The 19,463-nt window shown below is 44.3% G+C and overlaps 1 protein-coding gene across 3 annotated transcripts in view; it reads right to left on the bottom strand.

The window, feature by feature from the left end:
• The window catches only part of LOC140742020 (5'-nucleotidase domain-containing protein 2-like), a 99,362-nt gene that overhangs the window by 22,685 nt on the left and 57,214 nt on the right, over positions 1–19,463 (bottom strand). For all 3 annotated transcript variants that reach the window (XM_073072699.1, XM_073072701.1, XM_073072698.1), the window contains exons 9-10: positions 8,936–9,037; positions 8,278–8,359 (exon numbers count right to left, since the gene is read on the bottom strand). In XM_073072699.1, coding sequence (XP_072928800.1) covers positions 8,278–8,359; positions 8,936–9,037 — 184 coding nt within the window. The remainder of the gene's footprint in view (positions 1–8,277; positions 8,360–8,935; positions 9,038–19,463) is intronic.

Consider the following 19,463-nt stretch of genomic DNA (forward strand, 5'->3'; position numbering starts at 1 on the left):
AATGTGCGGACTATTTTCTAAACGGGGAGAAAATCCAAGAATCTGAGATGCAAAGGGACTTGGCGGTCCTTGTGCAGAACACTCTAAAGGTTGATTTGCAGGTTGAGTCGGTGGCGAGAAAGGCAAATGCAACATTGGCATTCATTTTAAGAGGTCCAGAATATAAAAGTAGGGATGTGATGCTGAGGCTTTATGAGGCACTGGTGAGACCTCACCTTGAGTATTGTGAACAGTTTTGAGATACTCATCTAAGAAAAGATATGCTGGTATTGGAGAGGGTTCAGAGGAGGTTCACAAGGATGATTCTAGGAATGAAAGCGTTATCACACGAAGAATGTTTAAAGGCTCTGGATGTGTACTTGCTGGAATTTAGAAGGATGAAGGGAGAATCTCATTGAAACCTTTTGAATGCTGAAAGGGCTGGACAGAGTAGATGTGGAAAGGATATTTCCCATGGTGGGGGAAGTCTAGCCTCAACCTCAGGATAGAGGGGTGTTCATTTAAAACAGAGATACAGAGAAATTTCTTTAGCCAGAGGGTGGTGAACTTGTTGAATTTGATATCATGGGCAGCTGTGAGGGCCAGGTCATTGAGTGTACTTAAGGCAGAGCTTGCTAGGTACTGGATTGGACAGGACATCAAAGGTTACAGGGAGAAGGTCAGGGAGTGGGGCTGAGGAGGGGAGAAAGGATCAGTCGTGACTGAATGGCAGAGCAGACTCAATGAGCCAAATGGACTAACTCTAATCCTATGTCTTATGGTCTTAATTTATAGTTTTGATTCTGTATTGCAAAGTATTGCTGCTGCAGAACAACAGAGTTCCTGGCAGATGCCAGTGATATTAAACCTGATTGTGATTCTGATATTTTGGTTGCCTGGAGTTCATAATGAACATTTGGAACAGCAACCAGCACTGAATATTTAAAGGAGTTCTGTTAGTTGGTATGTATGTAAAAGCACAAGTTGAATGAACCACCATAAATCACCCATTGTCTTACAACCCTCACCCGAACCATGGAAGAGTCTGCCGTTCCATTGCTGCCATCAGTAAAACTTCCCACCATAGTGGGACAGGTAATTTATTTAGAAATAATGTTTATGTAAAGTTTATTCTCAACTCAAATGAATGGACTAAATATATTGAAGCAATATTGTGGCCAAAAAGTTCTATTTTAACTTCATTAGTCCACAGGACTTGTTTCCAAAATGCATCAGGCTTGTTTAGATGTTCCTTTGCAAATTTCTGATGCTGAATTTTGGCTGCAATGAGCAAAGATATGTTTGGAGAAAAAGGGTGCAGAATTTCATGAGAAGAACACCTCTCCAATTGTTAAGTACAGGGGTGGATCGATCATGCTTTGGGCTTGTGTTGCAGCCATTGGCACGGAAAACATTTCACTGGTAGAGGGAAGAATGAATTCAATTAAATACCAGCAAATTCTGGAAGCAAACATCACATTGTCTATAAAAAAGCTGAAGATGAAAAGAGGATGGCTTGTACAACAGGATAAAGATCATATAACACACCTCAAAATCCACAATGGACTAGCTCAAGAGGCACAAGCTGAAGGTTTTGCCATGGCCCTCACAGCCCCCTGACCTAAACATCATCGAAAATCTGTGGATAGACCTCAAAAGAGCAGTGCATGCAAGACGGCCTAAGAATCTCACAGAACTAGAAGCCTTTTGCAAGGAAGAATGGGCAAAAATCCCCCAAACAAGAATTGAAAGACTCCTAGCTGGCTACAGAAAGCGTTTACGAGCTATGATGCTTGCCAAAGGGGGTGTTACTAAGTACTGACCATGCAGGGTGCCCAAAACTTTTGCTTCAAGCCCTTTGCTAAGAGAGGAATGGAAAAAAGGGAGAAAAGGGATAAGGGAGAAATCACGCTCACGCTGTCAGGTTGGAGGCTGCCAGGTGCTGCTCCTCCAACCCGAGGTAAAAGAGAGCTGCCAACATTGGAGGTACAGCCTGAGCAGAGTGCCATCTCCAGAGATCATTCATATTCTGCTAACAGGTACCCATTGCCTGCAGTAACAGCAGTGCTGGCACACTGCCCAGCACATTCAGTGCAATGTTCAGGACAAAGTGCTTTCAAATGACCTCAAGGTTGCAATTCAAACATGCAGCCCAGAGCAACTTTTGTTTTGCATTCTCACGGTCCATGTACAGTCATAGAGCAGAGAGAGAGGCCCTTTGGCCTGCTGGGTCCACATGAAATGCTCAGCAGAGAGAGAAGCCCTTTGGCCTGCTGGGTCCACGCGAAATGCTCAGCAGGGAGAGAGGCCCTTTGGCCTGCTGGGTCCATGCGAAATGCTCAGCAGAGAGAGAGGCCCTTTGGCCTGCTGGGTCCACATGAAATGCTCAGCAGAGAGAGAAGCCCTTTGGCCTGCTGGGTCCACGCGAAATGCTCAGCAGAGAGAGAGGCCCTTTGGCCTGCTGGGTCCATGCGAAATGCTCAGCAGAGAGAGAGGCCCTTTGGCCTGCTGGGTCCACGTGAAACGCTCAGCAGAGAGAGAGGCCCTTTGGCCTGCTGGGTCCACATGAAATGCTCAGCAGAGAGAGAGGCCCTTTGGCCTGCTGGGTCCACGCAAAAAGCTCAGCAGAGAGAGAGGCCCTTTGGCCTGCTGGGTCCACGCGAAAAGCTCAGCAGAGAGAGAGGCCCTTTGGCCTGCTGGGTCCACGCAAAAAGCTCAGCAGAGAGAGAGGCCCTTTGGCCTGCTGGGTCCACGTGAAATGCTCAGCAGAGAGAGAAGCCCTTTGGCCTGCTGGGTCCACGTGAAATGCTCAGCAGAGAGAGAAGCCCTTTGGCCTGCTGGGTCCACATGAAATGCTCAGCAGAGAGAGAGGCCCTTTGGCCTGCTGGGTCCACATGAAATGCTCAGCAGAGGGAGAGGCCCTTTGGCCTGCTGGGTCCACGTGAAATGCTCAGCAGAGAGAGAGGCCCTTTGGCCTGCTGGGTCCATGCGAAATGCTCAGCAGAGAGAGAGGCCCTTTGGCCTGCTGGGTCCACGCGAAAAGCTCAGCAGAGAGAGAGGCCCTTTGGCCTGCTGGGTCCACGCGAAAAGCTCAGCAGAGAGAGAGGCCCTTTGGCCTGCTGGGTCCACGCAAAAAGCTGAGCAGAGAGAGAGGCCCTTTGGCCTGCTGGGTCCACGTGAAATGCTCAGCAGAGAGAGAAGCCCTTTGGCCTGCTGGGTCCACGTGAAATGCTCAGCAGAGAGAGAAGCCCTTTGGCCTGCTGGGTCCACATGAAATGCTCAGCAGAGAGAGAGGCCCTTTGGCCTGCTGGGTCCACGTGAAATGCTCAGCAGAGAGAGAAGCCCTTTGGCCTGCTGGGTCCACATGAAATGCTCAGCAGAGAGAGAGGCCCTTTGGCCTGCTGGGTCCACGCGAAATGCTCAGCAGAGAGAGAGGCCCTTTGGCCTGCTGGGTCCACGCGAAATGCTCAGCAGAGAGAGAGGCCCTTTGGCCTGCTGGGTCCATGCGAAATGCTCAGCAGAGAGAGAGGCCCTTTGGCCTGCTGGGTCCATGCGAAATGCTCAGCAGAGAGAGAGGCCCTTTGGCCTGCTGGGTCCACGTGAAATGCTCAGCAGAGAGAGAGGCCCTTTGGCCTGCTGGGTCCACATGAAATGCTCAGCAGAGAGAGAGGCCCTTTGGCCTGCTGGGTCCACATGAAATGCTCAGCAGAGAGAGAGGCCCTTTGGCCTGCTGGGTCCACATGAAATGCTCAGCAGAGAGAGAGGCCCTTTGGCCTGCTGGGTCCACGCAAAATGCTCAGCAGAGAGAGAGGACCTTTGGCCTGCTGGGTCCACATGAAATGCTCAGCAGAGAGAGAGGCCCTTTGGCCTGCTGGGTCCACATGAAATGCTCAGCAGAGAGAGAGGCCCTTTGGCCTGCTGGGTCCACGTGAAATGCTCAGCAGAGAGAGAGGCCCTTTGGCCTGCTGGGTCCACATGAAATGCTCAGCAGAGAGAGAGGCCCTTTGGCCTGCTGGGTCCACATGAAATGCTCAGCAGAGAGAGAGGCCCTTTGGCCTGCTGGGTCCATGTGAAATGCTCAGCAGAGAGAGAGGCCCTTTGGCCTGCTGGATCCATGTGAAATGCTCAGCAGAGAGAGAGGCCCTTTGGCCTGCTGGGGCCACATGAAATGCTCAGCAGAGAGAGAAGCCCTTTGGCCTGCTGAGTCCTCGCAAAAAGCTCAGCAGAGAGAGAGGCCCTTTGGCCTGCTGGGGCCACATGAAATGCTCAGCAGAGAGAGAAGCCCTTTGGCCTGCTGGGGCCACATGAAATGCTCAGCAGAGAGAGAGGCCCTTTGGCCTGCTGGGTCCACATGAAATGCTCAGCAGAGAGAGAGGCCCTTTGGCCTGCTGGGTCCACGTGAAATGCTCAGCATAGAGAGAGGCCCTTTGGCCTGCTGGGGCCACATGAAATGCTCAGCAGAGAGAGAGGCCCTTTGGCCTGCTGGGTCCATGTGAAATGCTCAGCAGAGAGAGATGTCCTTTGGCCTGCTGGGTCCACGTGAAATGCTCAGCAGTCAGTTGCTGTGATCCATTTTGCTTCTCACTACATTCCCATCTCTCAGCTGCTCTCTTGAGGGAATTTACAGCAGTCAATTTTTCTACCAAGTTGCACAGCTTTGTGATATAGAAGGAAATGTGGTCCCACATGGTCACAGGAAGAATGTGCAAACTTCAGACAGACAGGAATACACCAGTGTCCGAGCTGCAAGTTACTATACCATCCCAGCAGCTACTTCAATGCACTTCATCCTGACATGCACAGTGGTTGATTGTCAATTTGTAAGTGTGTGCATAGCTTTTCATTGATTCTACTGTATTTCTTCTTCTCTGAATGCCTGCAAGAAACTGAATCAAGGGGTGACATAAACGTACTTAGATAATAAATTAATTTAAACATTGAACAGACGTGTGTTCACACCCTTGCTCCCCCCCCCCCCCCCCCCACATATCTGAATCTCATTTAGTCAGTTTCTGTTTTATTTCGGTATTTTCCCTTCACATTTACCACACTTCCATCTTGTACCATTATAAACACAAAGTACACTGCAGATGCTGTGGTCAAAGCAACACGTACAACAAGCTGCAAGCTGGAGGAACTCAGCAGGTCAGGCAGCATCCGTGGAAATGACCAGTCAACGTTTCGGACTGAGTCCTGACAAAGGGTCTCGGCCCTAAACGTTGACTGCACATTTCCATGGATGCTGCCTGACCTGCTGAGTTCCTCCAGCGTGTTGTATGTGTTGCGTTGTACCATTGTAGGTTGCTGAGGTATGATGATGGAAACTTACCACCATTGACCAATATCTGACCTCTCTATTTTCCAGCCACTGACCTTTCTGTACAAAACAAGTTCACCATATCACTAAAGTGGCATACATGCTGCTTGCAAGTAACGTTTGTACAAAAAGACACAGGATTGACAAGCCAAGGTCTAATTGGTACTTCTCTTGCTTAATAAAAAAAAATAAACCAAGTAGATTGGGTTTTAGTGTGTAAAGAAATACATGAAATAATAATAACAAGTAGAAATATATTCAAAGTGTTTGGTGCTGTTCAACACTATTCCCATCTCTTCCTTGGTACCTTGCTCAGTGGAACTGCTCAGTTACTGGACAGCACGGTAACTTCTTCACTACCTCCAGGCAGGCCTTTGGTTAATTGAGGCCCATGGCCAAGAATCACTGCCCACAAAGACTGTCAATTCATTACAATTAATTCATTTCAAATCATGCAATGGATTTCAATCATTAATTATTTGTCTACTTAGCTGGTTATATTATTTGCATGTTTGACACGAGACTTTCTGCAACAGACACTATTCTAAGCTCAGCCACGAGAAGATATTAACAAATGGTTCAAAAGAGACAAGGATTCTCAAGACATCCTTGGAGAAATGCAACATTCCTGTCAATTCCTGACGACTTGTGCTCCATGACCAGGGAGAGTGGAAAGGAGCAATTGGGATGGTATTCAGAAGCTCTGGAATATTGAAACAGACGCAAGTGGAAGGAGTGCATAAACTCACAAACTATGTAGAGGCTCGCCACCTCCTCTCCCCCATCCCCCACCCGTGCAAAATACTTCACTTCTCACACTGGCTACTGGAGTGCAGAAAGTCACCTTTGACCCTGAAGGACTGCCTAAAAGAATGTAAAACGTCGATGAAATCTTCTACCATCTCAGGCACTTGTTTTCAAATAGCTCACTAGCTGATTTATGTGCTGCTGAGATACATAACTGTGATGTATCCTGGGGTCATAAGGTGTTTCAGCAACAGACTCCCTCGGCCAGCTGGGTTGATCAGACCCTGGCTTGTGTCCAAGTAGCACTGGTCCACAGGTCACTCTGTGACAGTCCCAGTGGCTGTTCCCTTTGCAGCCCCATAATGCCAGGCAGACAGTAGGTTCTGCAGGGTGAGCTGCAAGCTTCCATAAAGAACAATGAGGGTAATAAATAGATCGTCTACATTTTTGTGTGCATTTAGCAATGACTGCCTCACGCATTGAAAAATATCTAATACCTTCAAGGATAACATCTTTGGAAAAAAATTCAATTTCTTGAAGGTTATTGTTAAGCTCCTCAAAACACAAAATTCCAGCCAAATGACCCTGGCAAGTCCCTGCCTATAATCAGTTGTTAGGGTAGTCAACAGAATATCCTTTTCCAGTTAGAGAAATTACTTTATCACTATTGGCTGCTCGTTTGTCAATAAGCAAACTAGGGTTAAAATTCCAGGTCCTCTACTTGGATAAACACAGAAAAGGATGAAATTAGATAAAACATGCAAGCCAACCCCAGCAAGAGTTTAGTGAAATACTGCAGACCTTTTGAGTCATATTTCAATTGTAAAATGGTTATATAAAAGGAAAAATGCTCTTATAAAATGAGAATACTACTACCATAGAAACAAAAACAGAAAATGATGAATAAACTTAACAGCAACTGTGAAAAGAGAAACATTTAATATTTTATATCTTTGTTACTGCTTTGCTTTCTCTTTCCATTGATATTGCCCAACACGCCAAGTTTATTTAGCATCTTCTGTTTTCATTTCAGGTTTCTAGCTGAAGATATGCACTGAAACATTCACGAATCATTGCAACAAGGCAGTAAGTTCCAGATCTGTCTAGACTTAGTGGAGAATTGGTCCTTCGAGCCCAACGAGCTGTACCGACCAGCAATCCTCCTAATTAACACTTGCCTCATCACAGGACAATTTACAATGACCAATTAAACTGACAAACCCATAAATCTTTGAACTGTGGGAGGAAATTGAAGAACCTGGAGGCAACCTAAGCGGTTCACAGGGAGAATGTACAAACTCCTTACAGGCGGCACCAGAATTGAACTCTGGACTCCAGAATGCACTGAGCTGTAACAGCATCAGAGTAACTGCTGCCCGGTAAAACATAAAACCGACAACTTACTAAATCAACATGCGGCATACTGAAATGGATAGAATACACTTTAGTTACAGTTTAAATGGAATAGCCAATCATACGGAGACTAGCACCATCAACAGAAAAAAGATAGTTCACCATTTTGAAATGAAAGTGTTAATATCAGGGACACAGCCAGGACTGAGCTGGTCATTAATGAAACACAGGATTTGCTTCTGAGTATTACAATCCATGTCTACTCATTCTCAACTTACAAGCTGGAGCTGAATCAGATATCACAAAGATTTGGAGCACATATAACACCTGTTCAATTTGGGCTCCTCAAACAATATTGATAATCTAGCTGGGTGCAAGTTCTACACAGCATTTGCAGTTTTCCTGTTATTGATCACAGATAACATGGCACATTCAATCTTGGTATCCAACACTAAATAACTTCCCAAAAGGAAAAAAAATTGCCGAATTAGGGTTAATTAATTTATTATTGTAATGAGCCACACAAACTCTCAACGGGTTGAGTAGTAGCCTTCCTGCTTTAGCTCTCGAGTTACACATTCCCTCAAGGATCCCAAACAGAAATCAGAAAAATTTGATTTCTTAAAGAAAGTGCTCAAGTCCCATAGTCCTGGTTTTGGACGTTTATGTTAGACGAGACTGTCCAGCTTTAGTTTACAGTCCCATTCAGAAAAGAAATGAAGTCACTTCACTAATTCTCATTTTGACCGATTGTTTTGTAAAGTGAAAAACATCGGTTTGAGAACAAGTGGTGTCCACTAGCCAAGTAGGCATCAACTTGAATACCTTTTGCAAAGCAGTTCAGACTATTGTTGAACATACAGTAGACCTATTATTCTGACCTGTTTATACATCTTGCCCTTCTCCAATGAGCTAATTTTGTCCCACTGAAGTGTACCCATGTTATCCAGTCTTCGGAAAGGCCTGGCAAAACAAAATAAACCATTGATCAGTCAGAAATGATAAAAAGGAAGAGAAAAGTTGTAGCCCAGGTAGGTTAGTCATAGCCCATGTTGCCAATCATAGCAACAATGAAAGTGTAGATACCCAGGTTGTTCTTAACTTGTATTGTCTTACTTTTAATGACTTTGCTAAAAAAAATTATCAAATTTCATGTTTATCACTGCATCAATTACCTTCTATTTACATGAAGTGTAAATCAGTTTTATCAATACACATTGACCTATCGAACTGTACGTAGATGTATACAAAATAATTATGTACACGATCAGTGTCTGAAGCAATATCCTCCCATATTTCCCCTCTTTATTGCTTGTACATTGCAATGGAAATGCAACATAAAAATTTTTTACTCCCTTGGATGTAAGAAATAAAATAAAATCTAAAATCAGATCAAAAACATTTTCATTAAATACCTTTAATCTATCCTTTTGATGATAAATAACTTCATACATGAAAAAGAAAATCACTGTAGTCCAAATAGAGTTAAATCATTATATTTTTTTATCAAAATTATCCCCCACTTACTGTACCACATACTTGCGCTTATCTGTAAAAAAGCTCGGCTTGTCGGCTTGAACGATCACCAAGTCAAAAAGGTCCCGCCAGTCTTTGCCCACCATGTACTTCATTCCCTTGTCACTGTCCAAGAAGAGTGGATATTGAAAATCACCTTGTCAATACAAAGCTGCACTGGTACACACACCTAGTGGCTACTTTAGACCTGCTCATTAACGCAAATATCTTATTGGCCAATCATGTAGCTGCAACTCAATGCAAACATTGCATGTAGGCATGGTCAAGCGATCCAGTTCAGACCAAACATCAGAATGGGAAAGAAATGTGATCCAAGTGATTTTGACCAGGGCTGATTGTTAGTGCCAAACAGGGTGGTTTGAGCCTCTCAGAAAGTGCTGATCTCCTGGGATTTTCACACATAACAGTCGCTAGAGTTTACAGAGAAACATCCATTGCAGTTCTGTGGGCAAAAATGCCTTGTTAATGAGAGACGTCAGAGGAGAATGGCCAGACTGGTTCAAGCTGACAGGAAGGCAACAGTAACTCAAATATCCATGCAATACAATAGTGGTGTGCAGAAAAGCATCACTTTTTTTCTTTCTATCTATCTATCTATCTATTTATTTATTTAATGCATTTTCTACAACACTACAGCAAAAAAAAAACCAAAAACAAGATAGGAAATTAATACAGTGCAAGATAAACATACAATAATAATATAATTCACAATAATAATTGAAAAAACACCCAAATTAAAGTCGTGTAAAGTTAGTGGCCCCCCACCCCCGCAAAGAAAAAAAAACTCCAGACCAACCACAGCAAAATGTAGGAGATATAAATCAGAACATTCAAACCTCCAAAACTGTAAATACAAGTGAAAACAGAAGATAATAATGCCTACCACCAAAAAAAAGCTGAAAGGGACTGAAAAAGAAACTTAATCAGAAGAAAGGTTATGAAAATATTCAATAAAAGGCCCTCAGACCTTATTTAACTTTATGTCCAAATTAAGAATTGAATAGTGAATTTTTTCAAGGTCTAAACAGGACCTTAATATCATTGAGCCATTGAGCATGCGTGGGTGGGGCAACATCTCTCCATCTAAGAAGAATTAGACGTCTAGCCAGAAGAGAAGCAAAAGATAATGTTCGACGTTTAGTCGAGCTCAAATGTATATCCATCTCACCCAAGGAACCAAAAATAGCTATCAGAGGGTTAGGTTGATAATCAATTTACCTATCTTGGTATTACAGTTATAAGGAATTTTAAGGACCTTTTTCGCAAAAATTTTGCCAATCTTTTGCATTCTACAAAACAGAGCTTGTCACAATGGTCACCTTTATCTATGTCATTGGTAGGTCGTGTTAATGTTATTAAAATGTATATTCTCCCTAAATTTTTAATACTTATTTCAATCTATTCCAATTTTTATTTCTAAAACCTTTTTTGATTCCTTAGACTATTATTTTGTCCTATTTATGGAAGGGTAAATGTTCTAGAATTAATAAAGCTTACCTTCAAAAATCTAAAAAAGAAGGCGGCACGGCCTTACCTAATTTTCATTTATATTATTGGGCAGCTAACATTCGTCGTCTTACCTTCTGGTCATTTTTCATAGCCAGTCTGACCACCCTAATTGGGTAGCAATGGAGCTGAATTCCACCAAGGATCTCTCCATTTCTGCACTTCTTGGATCTGCACTCCCTAGTAGTTTGCCTGGACTAATTGTTAATCCTTTTGTTAGACATACTCTGTGAATATGGGCCCAGTTTAGGAAATTTAATGGTTTCTATGGTTTTTCCCTTTCTAGTCCTATTTTACATAATCATCTTTTTTTTCCTCTATCACGATTCAACATTCTATGATTGGTATAGAAAGGGGATTAGGTATTTTGAAGATCTTTTCATTGATAATTGTTTTGCATCTTTTCAACAACTTTCTGCTAAGTTTAATCTACCTAATGCCCATTTCTTTAGATTCCTCCAAATTAGACACTTCATTAATCCTTTATTACCCAACTTTCCTGAAATGCCTGAGAAAAACGCTATGGACCTGTTTCTTACTATTAATCCATTGGGTAAAGGCTTAATATCTTTTATTCGTGATAAATTAGTACCCTTACTAATTAGCCCCTTTGGATAAAATCAGAATGGCTTGGGAGCATGACTTGAATATTCCCTTATCTGATGTGGTTTGGGACTCAGTTCTCAAGTCAGTTAACTCAACTTCTCTTTGTGCTCGCCACTGTCTTTTACAGTTTAAGATTGTTCATAGGGCCCATATGTCCAAATCTAAATTGTCTCGATTTTACCCTAATGTTAGTCCGGTTTGTGATAAATGCAAAAGTGGCAAGGCTTCTCTCATTCATATGTACTGAACCTGCCCTAGTCTAAAGAAATTTTGGAGAGATGTTTTCCTAACTTTATCTCATATTTTGAATTGCCACTTAGGAAAGCATCTCTGAATACACAACATGTTGAACCTTGAAGTGGATGGGCTACAGCAGCAGAAGACCACAAGCATATAGAAATATACTCAGTGGCTCCTATACAATACTTACCGTGCCTAACGATGTGGCTACTGAGTGTGTAGATTGGTATGTTTTAGACAAAGCACTTCCATTACATTAGCCCGAATTCCATGGTTTTAGCTTAGCAAGGTTTTGTCATTTTCAATTGGATGATAATTTGATTTAGATGACTTCTGGTTACAAAGACAAAGGTGATATTCAGGAATGCAGTATTACAAATACTTTCAAAAGCCAGGTCTGGAAAAGGAAAATCAATGTAATTGGCACTAAAAGGCTGAACTTTGCACCCAGTGAATAACACCAACCTACCCTCCCATCAATGATCAAAATGATTGGTTCAAACACAGAGTTAAACAACCTCTATTAATGACCTAGTACTATCCTTGTTAAATACCTAAAACACTCCAAGAAATGTGTTTACAGAGAGCTGGACAGAATGTTTTTGCTCTACTGTTAATTAGCAGGATCAATGGTTAACAAAAACAAAAGAAACACAAGTAAAACTAAAACACACAGGGGTAACTACTGTCTGTTACATTCAAATTCTTTACCCTTGATTCTGTCAAGAACAGAATTCAAATGAAGAATTATATTAAACAAATGTACTGCAGAATAATGGTCACCATAGTGGAAATAAAATAATATGGTATGACAGCACTGAAAAAAAGAGATTTCTTTCTGAAATACAAACTCAAATGTAGAGAGGGCAAAAATTGAAGAAGACCACAGCAGCTTAGAAAGTTGACCTCTTGACCTCAGGAAACCTTTATTAAAGGTAGTTGTACGGAAGATTCTGTTAGTTATTGCCATCCAAAAGGTACAAACAAGACCAATGATTAACCAATAAAAAAAATCAGGAGAAACGTTACTGAATAAAAAATGTGCTAAGAACAGTCAGCTTATAACCACAGAGTAGTCTTATAACTCTGCACATTTAAGGAGAACTAAATACACATGGACGAAAGGTCTAGATGATGAGTACAGTTAGATTGAGTCAACTAATGTAAAGTATAAAAGCAGTAATGACCTAGACTGAGTAGCTTGCTTTGGCTGTAAATTTTAATTAATCATATTGCTGTCCTCAAACAGTTCATGTTAGAACTACTTTGGGCACAGTCCAAAGTACAAACTTCCGAGTCAGCAATTTGTGACTGCAGTCCAGGAAACATCCAAAAGCAGAAAGATTACTTGAATTCTGGCACTGCAGCTGAACAATATCAAACAACTTTGACAACCTGGATTCAAAGACTAGCTTTATTTTTCACATGTTTGTTGAAACATGCATCGATGACCAACATGTGATGGGATGACCTTCAAGCGTTACCAACATAGCATGCCCACAACTTACTCACCACAACCCAGAATGTAGGAGGAAACGGAAGCATAGGAAGGAAGCCCACGTGGTCACGGCAGAGGCAGAGTTGAAGCCGGGACGCTGGCGCTTTAAAAGTGTTACACAAACCACTAGGCTACTGTGCTGTCCTTTTGTGCTTCTTTTATTACCTGGAGTTTCAGGAGCAGCTTTTTAGGTAATCAAACATGGTGATAAAAAGCCAATGAAAAATTTCTAGTCTCTTTGCTGCCTATTAAATCCAAAGAACATTTCAAACAAGCATATAAATGAAGAGCAGGTCGTTGTCCCTACAAACCTACTCTACCATTCAATAACTATGGCTGCTCTCACTAATCACATAACTGCCAATCCCTAGAAAGCTTTCATCCTTCTACTTAATAAATTTGAGCTTACACTGCCTTTTGAGGAAGAGAACTCCAAAGACTTGTGTCCGGAAGAAAACTGTTGCCTTATCTCCATTTTAAATGGGAATACTTTTGTTTCTTACATATTAATCTTTAGTTCTCATTGCGCACACCAGAAAAAAAATCCTCAGCAATCTATCTCATTAGAATCTCAACCTCTTAGATCATAAGCCATAGGAGCAGAATGCGGCCATTTGGACCATCCAGTCTACTCTGCAATTAATCATGGCTGATCCTTTTCTTGTCCTCCTCAGCCCCACTCCCTGTAACCTTTGATGCCATGGCCAATCAAAACCCCATCAAGCTCAGTCTTAAATACACCCAACAATCTGGCCTCCACAGCTGCCTGTGATAAGAAATTCCATAAATTCACCACCATCTGGCAAAAGAAATTTCTCCGTACCTGTTTTCAATGGATGCCTCTATATTCTGAAGCTGAGCCTTCTCCTAGACTCTCCCACCACGGGAAACATCTTTTCCACATCTACTGTATCTAGGCCTTTCAACATTCAAAAGGTTTCAATGAGGTCACCCCTCATCCTTCTAAATTCTAGCGAGTACAGACTTAGAACTATCAAATGTTCCTCATACAATAACCATTTCATTCCTGGAATTATCTTTGTGAACCTCCTCCAATGCCAGCACATCTTTTCTTGGATGAGGAGCCCAAAATTGTTCACAATACCCAAGGTGAGGCCTCACCAGTGTCTTACAAAGCCTCTGCATCACATCCCTGCTCTTGTATTCTCGGCCTCTTGAAATAAATGCTAACATTGCATTTACCTTTCTCGCCACCGACTCCATCTGCAAGTTACACTTTAGAGTGTTCTGCACAATGACTCCCAAGTCCCTTTGCATCTTGGATTTTCTCCCCATTTAGAAAATAGTCCGCACATTTATTTCTTGTAACAAAGTGTATGACCATGCATTTTCCAACAGTCCTTCTGCAGCCTTCCTTTTTCCTCAACACTACCTGCCCCTCCACCAATCTTCTTATCATCTGCAAACTTGTCAATAAAGCCATCTATTCAATCATCTAAATCATTGATATATAGCATAAAAAGAAGTGGTCACAACACTGGCCCCTGCAGAACACCACTAGGAAAACCAACCAGGAAAGGATCCTTTTATTCCCACTCATTGCATCCTACCAATCAGCCAATGCTCTAACCTTGTTAGTAACTTTACTGTAATACCATGGGCTCTTAACTTGGTAAGCAGCCTCATGTGAAACCTTGTCAAAGGCCTTCAGAAAGTCCAAATATACAACATCCATTGCATCCGCTTTATCTTTCCTACTTGTAATCTCAAAAGAATTCTAACAGGTTCATCAAGCAAGGTTTTCCCTCAAGAAAACCGCACTGACATTGTCCTATCTTCCCCTGTATCGCCAAGTACTCCATAACCTCATCTTTACCAATTGACTCTAACATCTTCCCAACCACTGAGGTCAGGCTAACTAGTCTATAATTTCCTTTCTGCTGCCTTCTTCCTTTTATAAAGAGTGGAGTGACATTTGCAATTTTCCAGTCCTCTGGAGCCATGCCAGAGCACAATGATTCTTGAAAGATCATTACCAATACTTCCACAATTTCTACCTTTATCTCTTTCAGAGCTCTAGGGTGTAGTTCATCTGGTCTGGGTGACTTAGGTACGCTCAGGTCTTTCAGCTTTTTGAGCACCTTTTCCCTTGTAACAGTAACTGCACCCACTTCTCTTCCCTCACACCCTTCTACACCTGGCACACTGCTAGTCTCTTCCACAGTGAAGACTGATGAAAAATACTCACTTAATTCATCTGCTGTCTCCTTGTCCCCTATTATTATTCTCCAGCCTTATTTTCTAGCAGTGCTATACCCATTCTTAACTGTCCTTTATTGTTTATATACTTGAAAAGGCTTTTTCCATCCTCCTTCATATTGGTTGCTAGCTTACATCTTTTCCCTGCTAATGATTCTTTTGATTGCTTACTGTGGGTTTGCAAAAGCTCCTCAATCCTCCATCTCCCTGTAAGTTTTGCTTTGTTGTATGTCCTCTCTTTTGGTTTGTCATTAGCTTTGTTTTCTCTTGTCAGTCATCATTCTACTGGATTGCCTTTTAAGTATTTCTTTGTTTTTGGAATACACTTATCCTGCATTTTCCTCATTTTTCCCCAGAAGCTCAAGCCATTGATGCTCTGCTGTCATCCCTGTCAGCATTTCCTTCCAACTTTCTTCAGCCACCTCTTCTTTCATACCACGGAAATTCCTTTACTCTGCTGAAATACTGCTACATCAAACTTCACCTTCTCCCTATCAAATTTCAAGTTAAACTCAATCATATTGTGATCACTGTCTCCGAAGGGTTCCTTTACCTTCAGCTCCCTAATTGCCTCTGGTTCACTACATAACACCCAATCCAGTATAGCTGATCCCCAGTAGGCTCAACAACAAACTGCTCTAAAAAGCCACCTGATAGGCATTCAACAAATTCACTCTTGTGACCCTTTTCCAACCTGATTTTCCCATCAACCTGCGTGTTAAAATCTTCCATGATTATCATAACAGTCCCCTTTGACATGCCTTTTCTATTTCCCATTGTATTCTGCAGTCCACATCCCAGCTACAGTTTGGAGGCCTGCATGTAACTGCCATCAGGGTCCTTTTACCCTTGCAGTCTCTTAAATCAGCCCGCAAGGATTCAACATCTTCCAATCCTATGTCTCATCTTTCTACCGATTTGATGCCAGTAGAGCTATGCCACCCCCTCTGCCAACCTTATCCCTCTGATGCTATGTGTAACCCATCATCTGCCTGCCCTTCCTGACAGTCCGACTGCATGAAATCTTTGCTTTTTTACCATCCATTGTATCCTGAGTCCCTTCACTCCAGTTGCCCCTGCCAAATTACTTTAAAGCCTCAACAACAGCTCTAACAAACCCGTCCGCGAGAATATTGGTCTCCCTCGGGTTCAGGTGCAACTCGTCCCCCTTTGTTCAGGTCCTACCTCCCCCAGAAGAGATCCCAATTATCAAAGAACCTGAAGCCATGCCCCCTGCACTAGCCTCTCAGCCACACATTTATCTGCCAAATCATCCTGTTTCTGCCTTCACTGGCGTGTGGCACAGGCAGCAATCCAGAAATTATTAACCTGGAGGTCCTGCTTCTCGGCTTTCTGCCTAGCTCTCTGAATTCTCTTTGCTTTTCCTACCTATGTCATTGGTAACAATATGTACCAAGACATCCGGCTGCTCCCCCTCCCCATCAAAATGTTGTGGACGTCATCCGAGACGTCCTGACCCTGCAACCTGGGAGGCAATGTACCATTTGTGTTCATGTCCACAGAATCTCCTTTCTGTTCCTCTGATTATTGAGTCCCCTATCACTACCATTCCCCTCTTCTCCCACTTTCCCTTCTGCACACGGACCTATGCTCAGTGCCAGTAACCTAGTCTCTGTGACATTCCCTACAACAGTATCCAAAATGGTATACTTATTATTGAGGGGAATGGCCACAGGGGTACTCTGCACTAACTGCCTCTTCACCTTCCCATTCCTCCTTCTGACAGTCATCCAGCTACTTGTCACCTGCAACTTGGGGGTGACTGCTTCCTTGTAACTCCGATGGATGATCTTCTCGCTCCCCCATACAAGCTGAAGGTCATCCAGCTGCTGCTTCAGAACCCTAACATGGTCTTCAAGGAGCTGCAGCTGGATACACCATGCAAATGTAGTTCCCCGAGAGACTCTGGGCCTCCCAGGGCTCCAGCAGCTGGCGTGGAGAACACATAATGTCATTTAAACAGCACTAAATACCCCTGACACAGTAAGAGAAAAGGGAGACTTAACAGAAAGTAATGCACCATCAATAACTCTTGGAGACGGGAGGTGAACGATAGGCTTTTATTAGCAGCAAAAGGGAGCACGACATCTCGAAGACTGAGGGAGGAGTAGTGCCCCAATCGCCTTTATGCAGGGGTCTGTGGGAGGAGCCACAGGAGCAGTCAGCAGAGGGGCGTGTCCAGACAGATATACATAGTTTACCACATATACCCCCCCTTTGTTTTAAAAGAGAGTCCCCACGGGGCAAAGTGTCTTACAAGTATATTTATAGGTTAAGTCTATCAGGCTGTCGAGTCCATCGCTGCGATCTACGTAGCACCGGTGGTGATTGCACCGGTGACGGTGGTTGTGCTGGCTCTGGCCTGACTTAAGGTGCCAGCCCATTAGGCGTCAGTAATCTCTCATGCGTGTGCATGGCGCCCGGTATGGGAGTGTCGTGAGGTGTCTGTGTAGGGCTTGGTGTGCGCGGTGTCTCGTGGGTATATACATCGGTGGGTACAGGGTTCATAGTCACCGTGGAGTGTTCGAGGTAAGGGTCTGGTGCTCCTGCGGGCGCCAGGTCGTGGATGGAGACCGTGTCCTCCCGCCCATCAGGTAAGACCATGTAGGCATACTGGGGGTTCGCATGAAGTAGGTGAACCCTCTCAACCATTGGGGAGTATTTATTGCTCCTCGCATGTTTCCGGAGCAGCACTGGCCCTGGGGACGTCAGCCAAACCGGTAGGGTGGTCCCAGTGGCAGACTTCCTGGGAAAAGAGTCGCTCATGAGGGGTGGCACTGGTGGACGTGCATAACGAAGCGGATGGAGTGGAGTGCCTTGGGGAGGACCTCCTGCCAGCGAGAGACCAGCAATCCCTTTGACCCAAGGGCTAAGTGTGCGGCCTTCCACACTGTGGCATTTTCCCTCTCCACCTGTCCATTTCCCCAGGGATTATAGCTCGTGGTCCTACTAGTAGCAATACCCCTAGCCAGCAGGTATTGGCGCAGCTCGTCACTCATAAACAAGGACCCTCTATCACTGGATATAGCAGGGATATCCGAACAGAGTGAAGAGCTGGCGCAGGGCTTTTATGACGGACGTGGCAGTGGTATCGGGGCAGGGGATGACAAAGGGGAACCGTGAGTACTCGCCGATAATGTTGAGAAAGTACACATTGCGGTTTGTGGAGGTAAGGGGGCCTTTAAAGTTGACACTCAGTCGCTCAAAGGGGCAGGTGGCCTTGATAAGTTGTGCCTTTTCAGGACAGTAGAAGTGCGGTTTGCACTCAGCACAGACTTGACAGTCCCTGGTCATCGTCCTGATTTCCTCAAGGGAGTAAGGCAGGTTCCGGGCTTTCACGAAATGGTAAAGTCGGATGACCCCCAGATGACAAAGATCTGCATGGAGGGAGTATAGCCGGTCGAGCTGCGCGCTGGCACACGTTTCCCGGGATAGGGCATCGGAGGCTCATTAAGCCTTCCAGGCCGGTACAGGATGTCATAGTTGTAGGTTCGATTCTCCACCTCAAAATTTTATCATTTTTGATTTTGCCCCGCTGTTGGTTGCAAACATGAACGCAACTGAGCGCTGGTTGGTCAGCAAGGTGAACCTTTTGCCGGCGAGATAGTGCCTCCAGTGCCTAATAGCTTCCACTATGGCCTGGGCTGCTTTCTCCACCGCAGAGTGCCGAATTTCAGGACCTTGAAGGGTACGAGAGAAGAATCCTACTGGCCTTCCTGCCTGATTGAGGGTAGCAGCCAGCGCAAAGTCGGAGGCGTCACTCTCTACTTGGAAGGGAATGGTCTCGTCCACCGCATGCATCGTTGCTTTGGCAATGTCCCCTTTAATGTGGCTGAAGGCCGTGTGGGCCTCGGCTGAGAGGGGAAATGTGGTGGACTTGACCGGGGGTGGGCCTTGTCTGCGTAGTGAGAGACCCATTGGGCGTAATAGGAAAAGAAGCCCAGGCACCGTTTGAGGGCTCTGAGGGTGGTGGGAAGAGGGAGTTCCAACAGGGGGCGTATATGGTCGGAGTCAGGGCCAATGACTCCGTTATCCACGAAATACCCAAGGATAGCAAGTCGGGTGGTTCCGAACACACACTTGTCCCTGTTATAGGTGAGGTTAAGAGCTTTGGCCGCTTGGAAAAATCGTTGGAGGTTGGTGTCGTGATCCTGCCAGTCATGACTGCAGATGGTGATGTTATCCAGATATGGGAACGTGGCCTTCAGTTGGCACTGGTCCACCATCCGGTCCATTTCCCTCTGGAAGACAGAGACACCATTTGTGACACCGAATGGGACGTGCAGGAAGTGATAGAGCCTGCCGCCCTCCTCGAAGGCAGTGTAGGGGTGGTCCTCCGGGTGGATGTGGAGCTGGTGTTAAGCGGATTTCAGGTCTATGGTCAAGTACACCTTGTACTGAGTTATCTGGTTGACCATATCCGTGATGTGGGGTAGGGGG

The sequence above is a fragment of the Hemitrygon akajei genome, chromosome 19 (assembly GCF_048418815.1).
Source record: "Hemitrygon akajei chromosome 19, sHemAka1.3, whole genome shotgun sequence".
NCBI classification, from domain to species: domain Eukaryota; kingdom Metazoa; phylum Chordata; class Chondrichthyes; order Myliobatiformes; family Dasyatidae; genus Hemitrygon; species Hemitrygon akajei.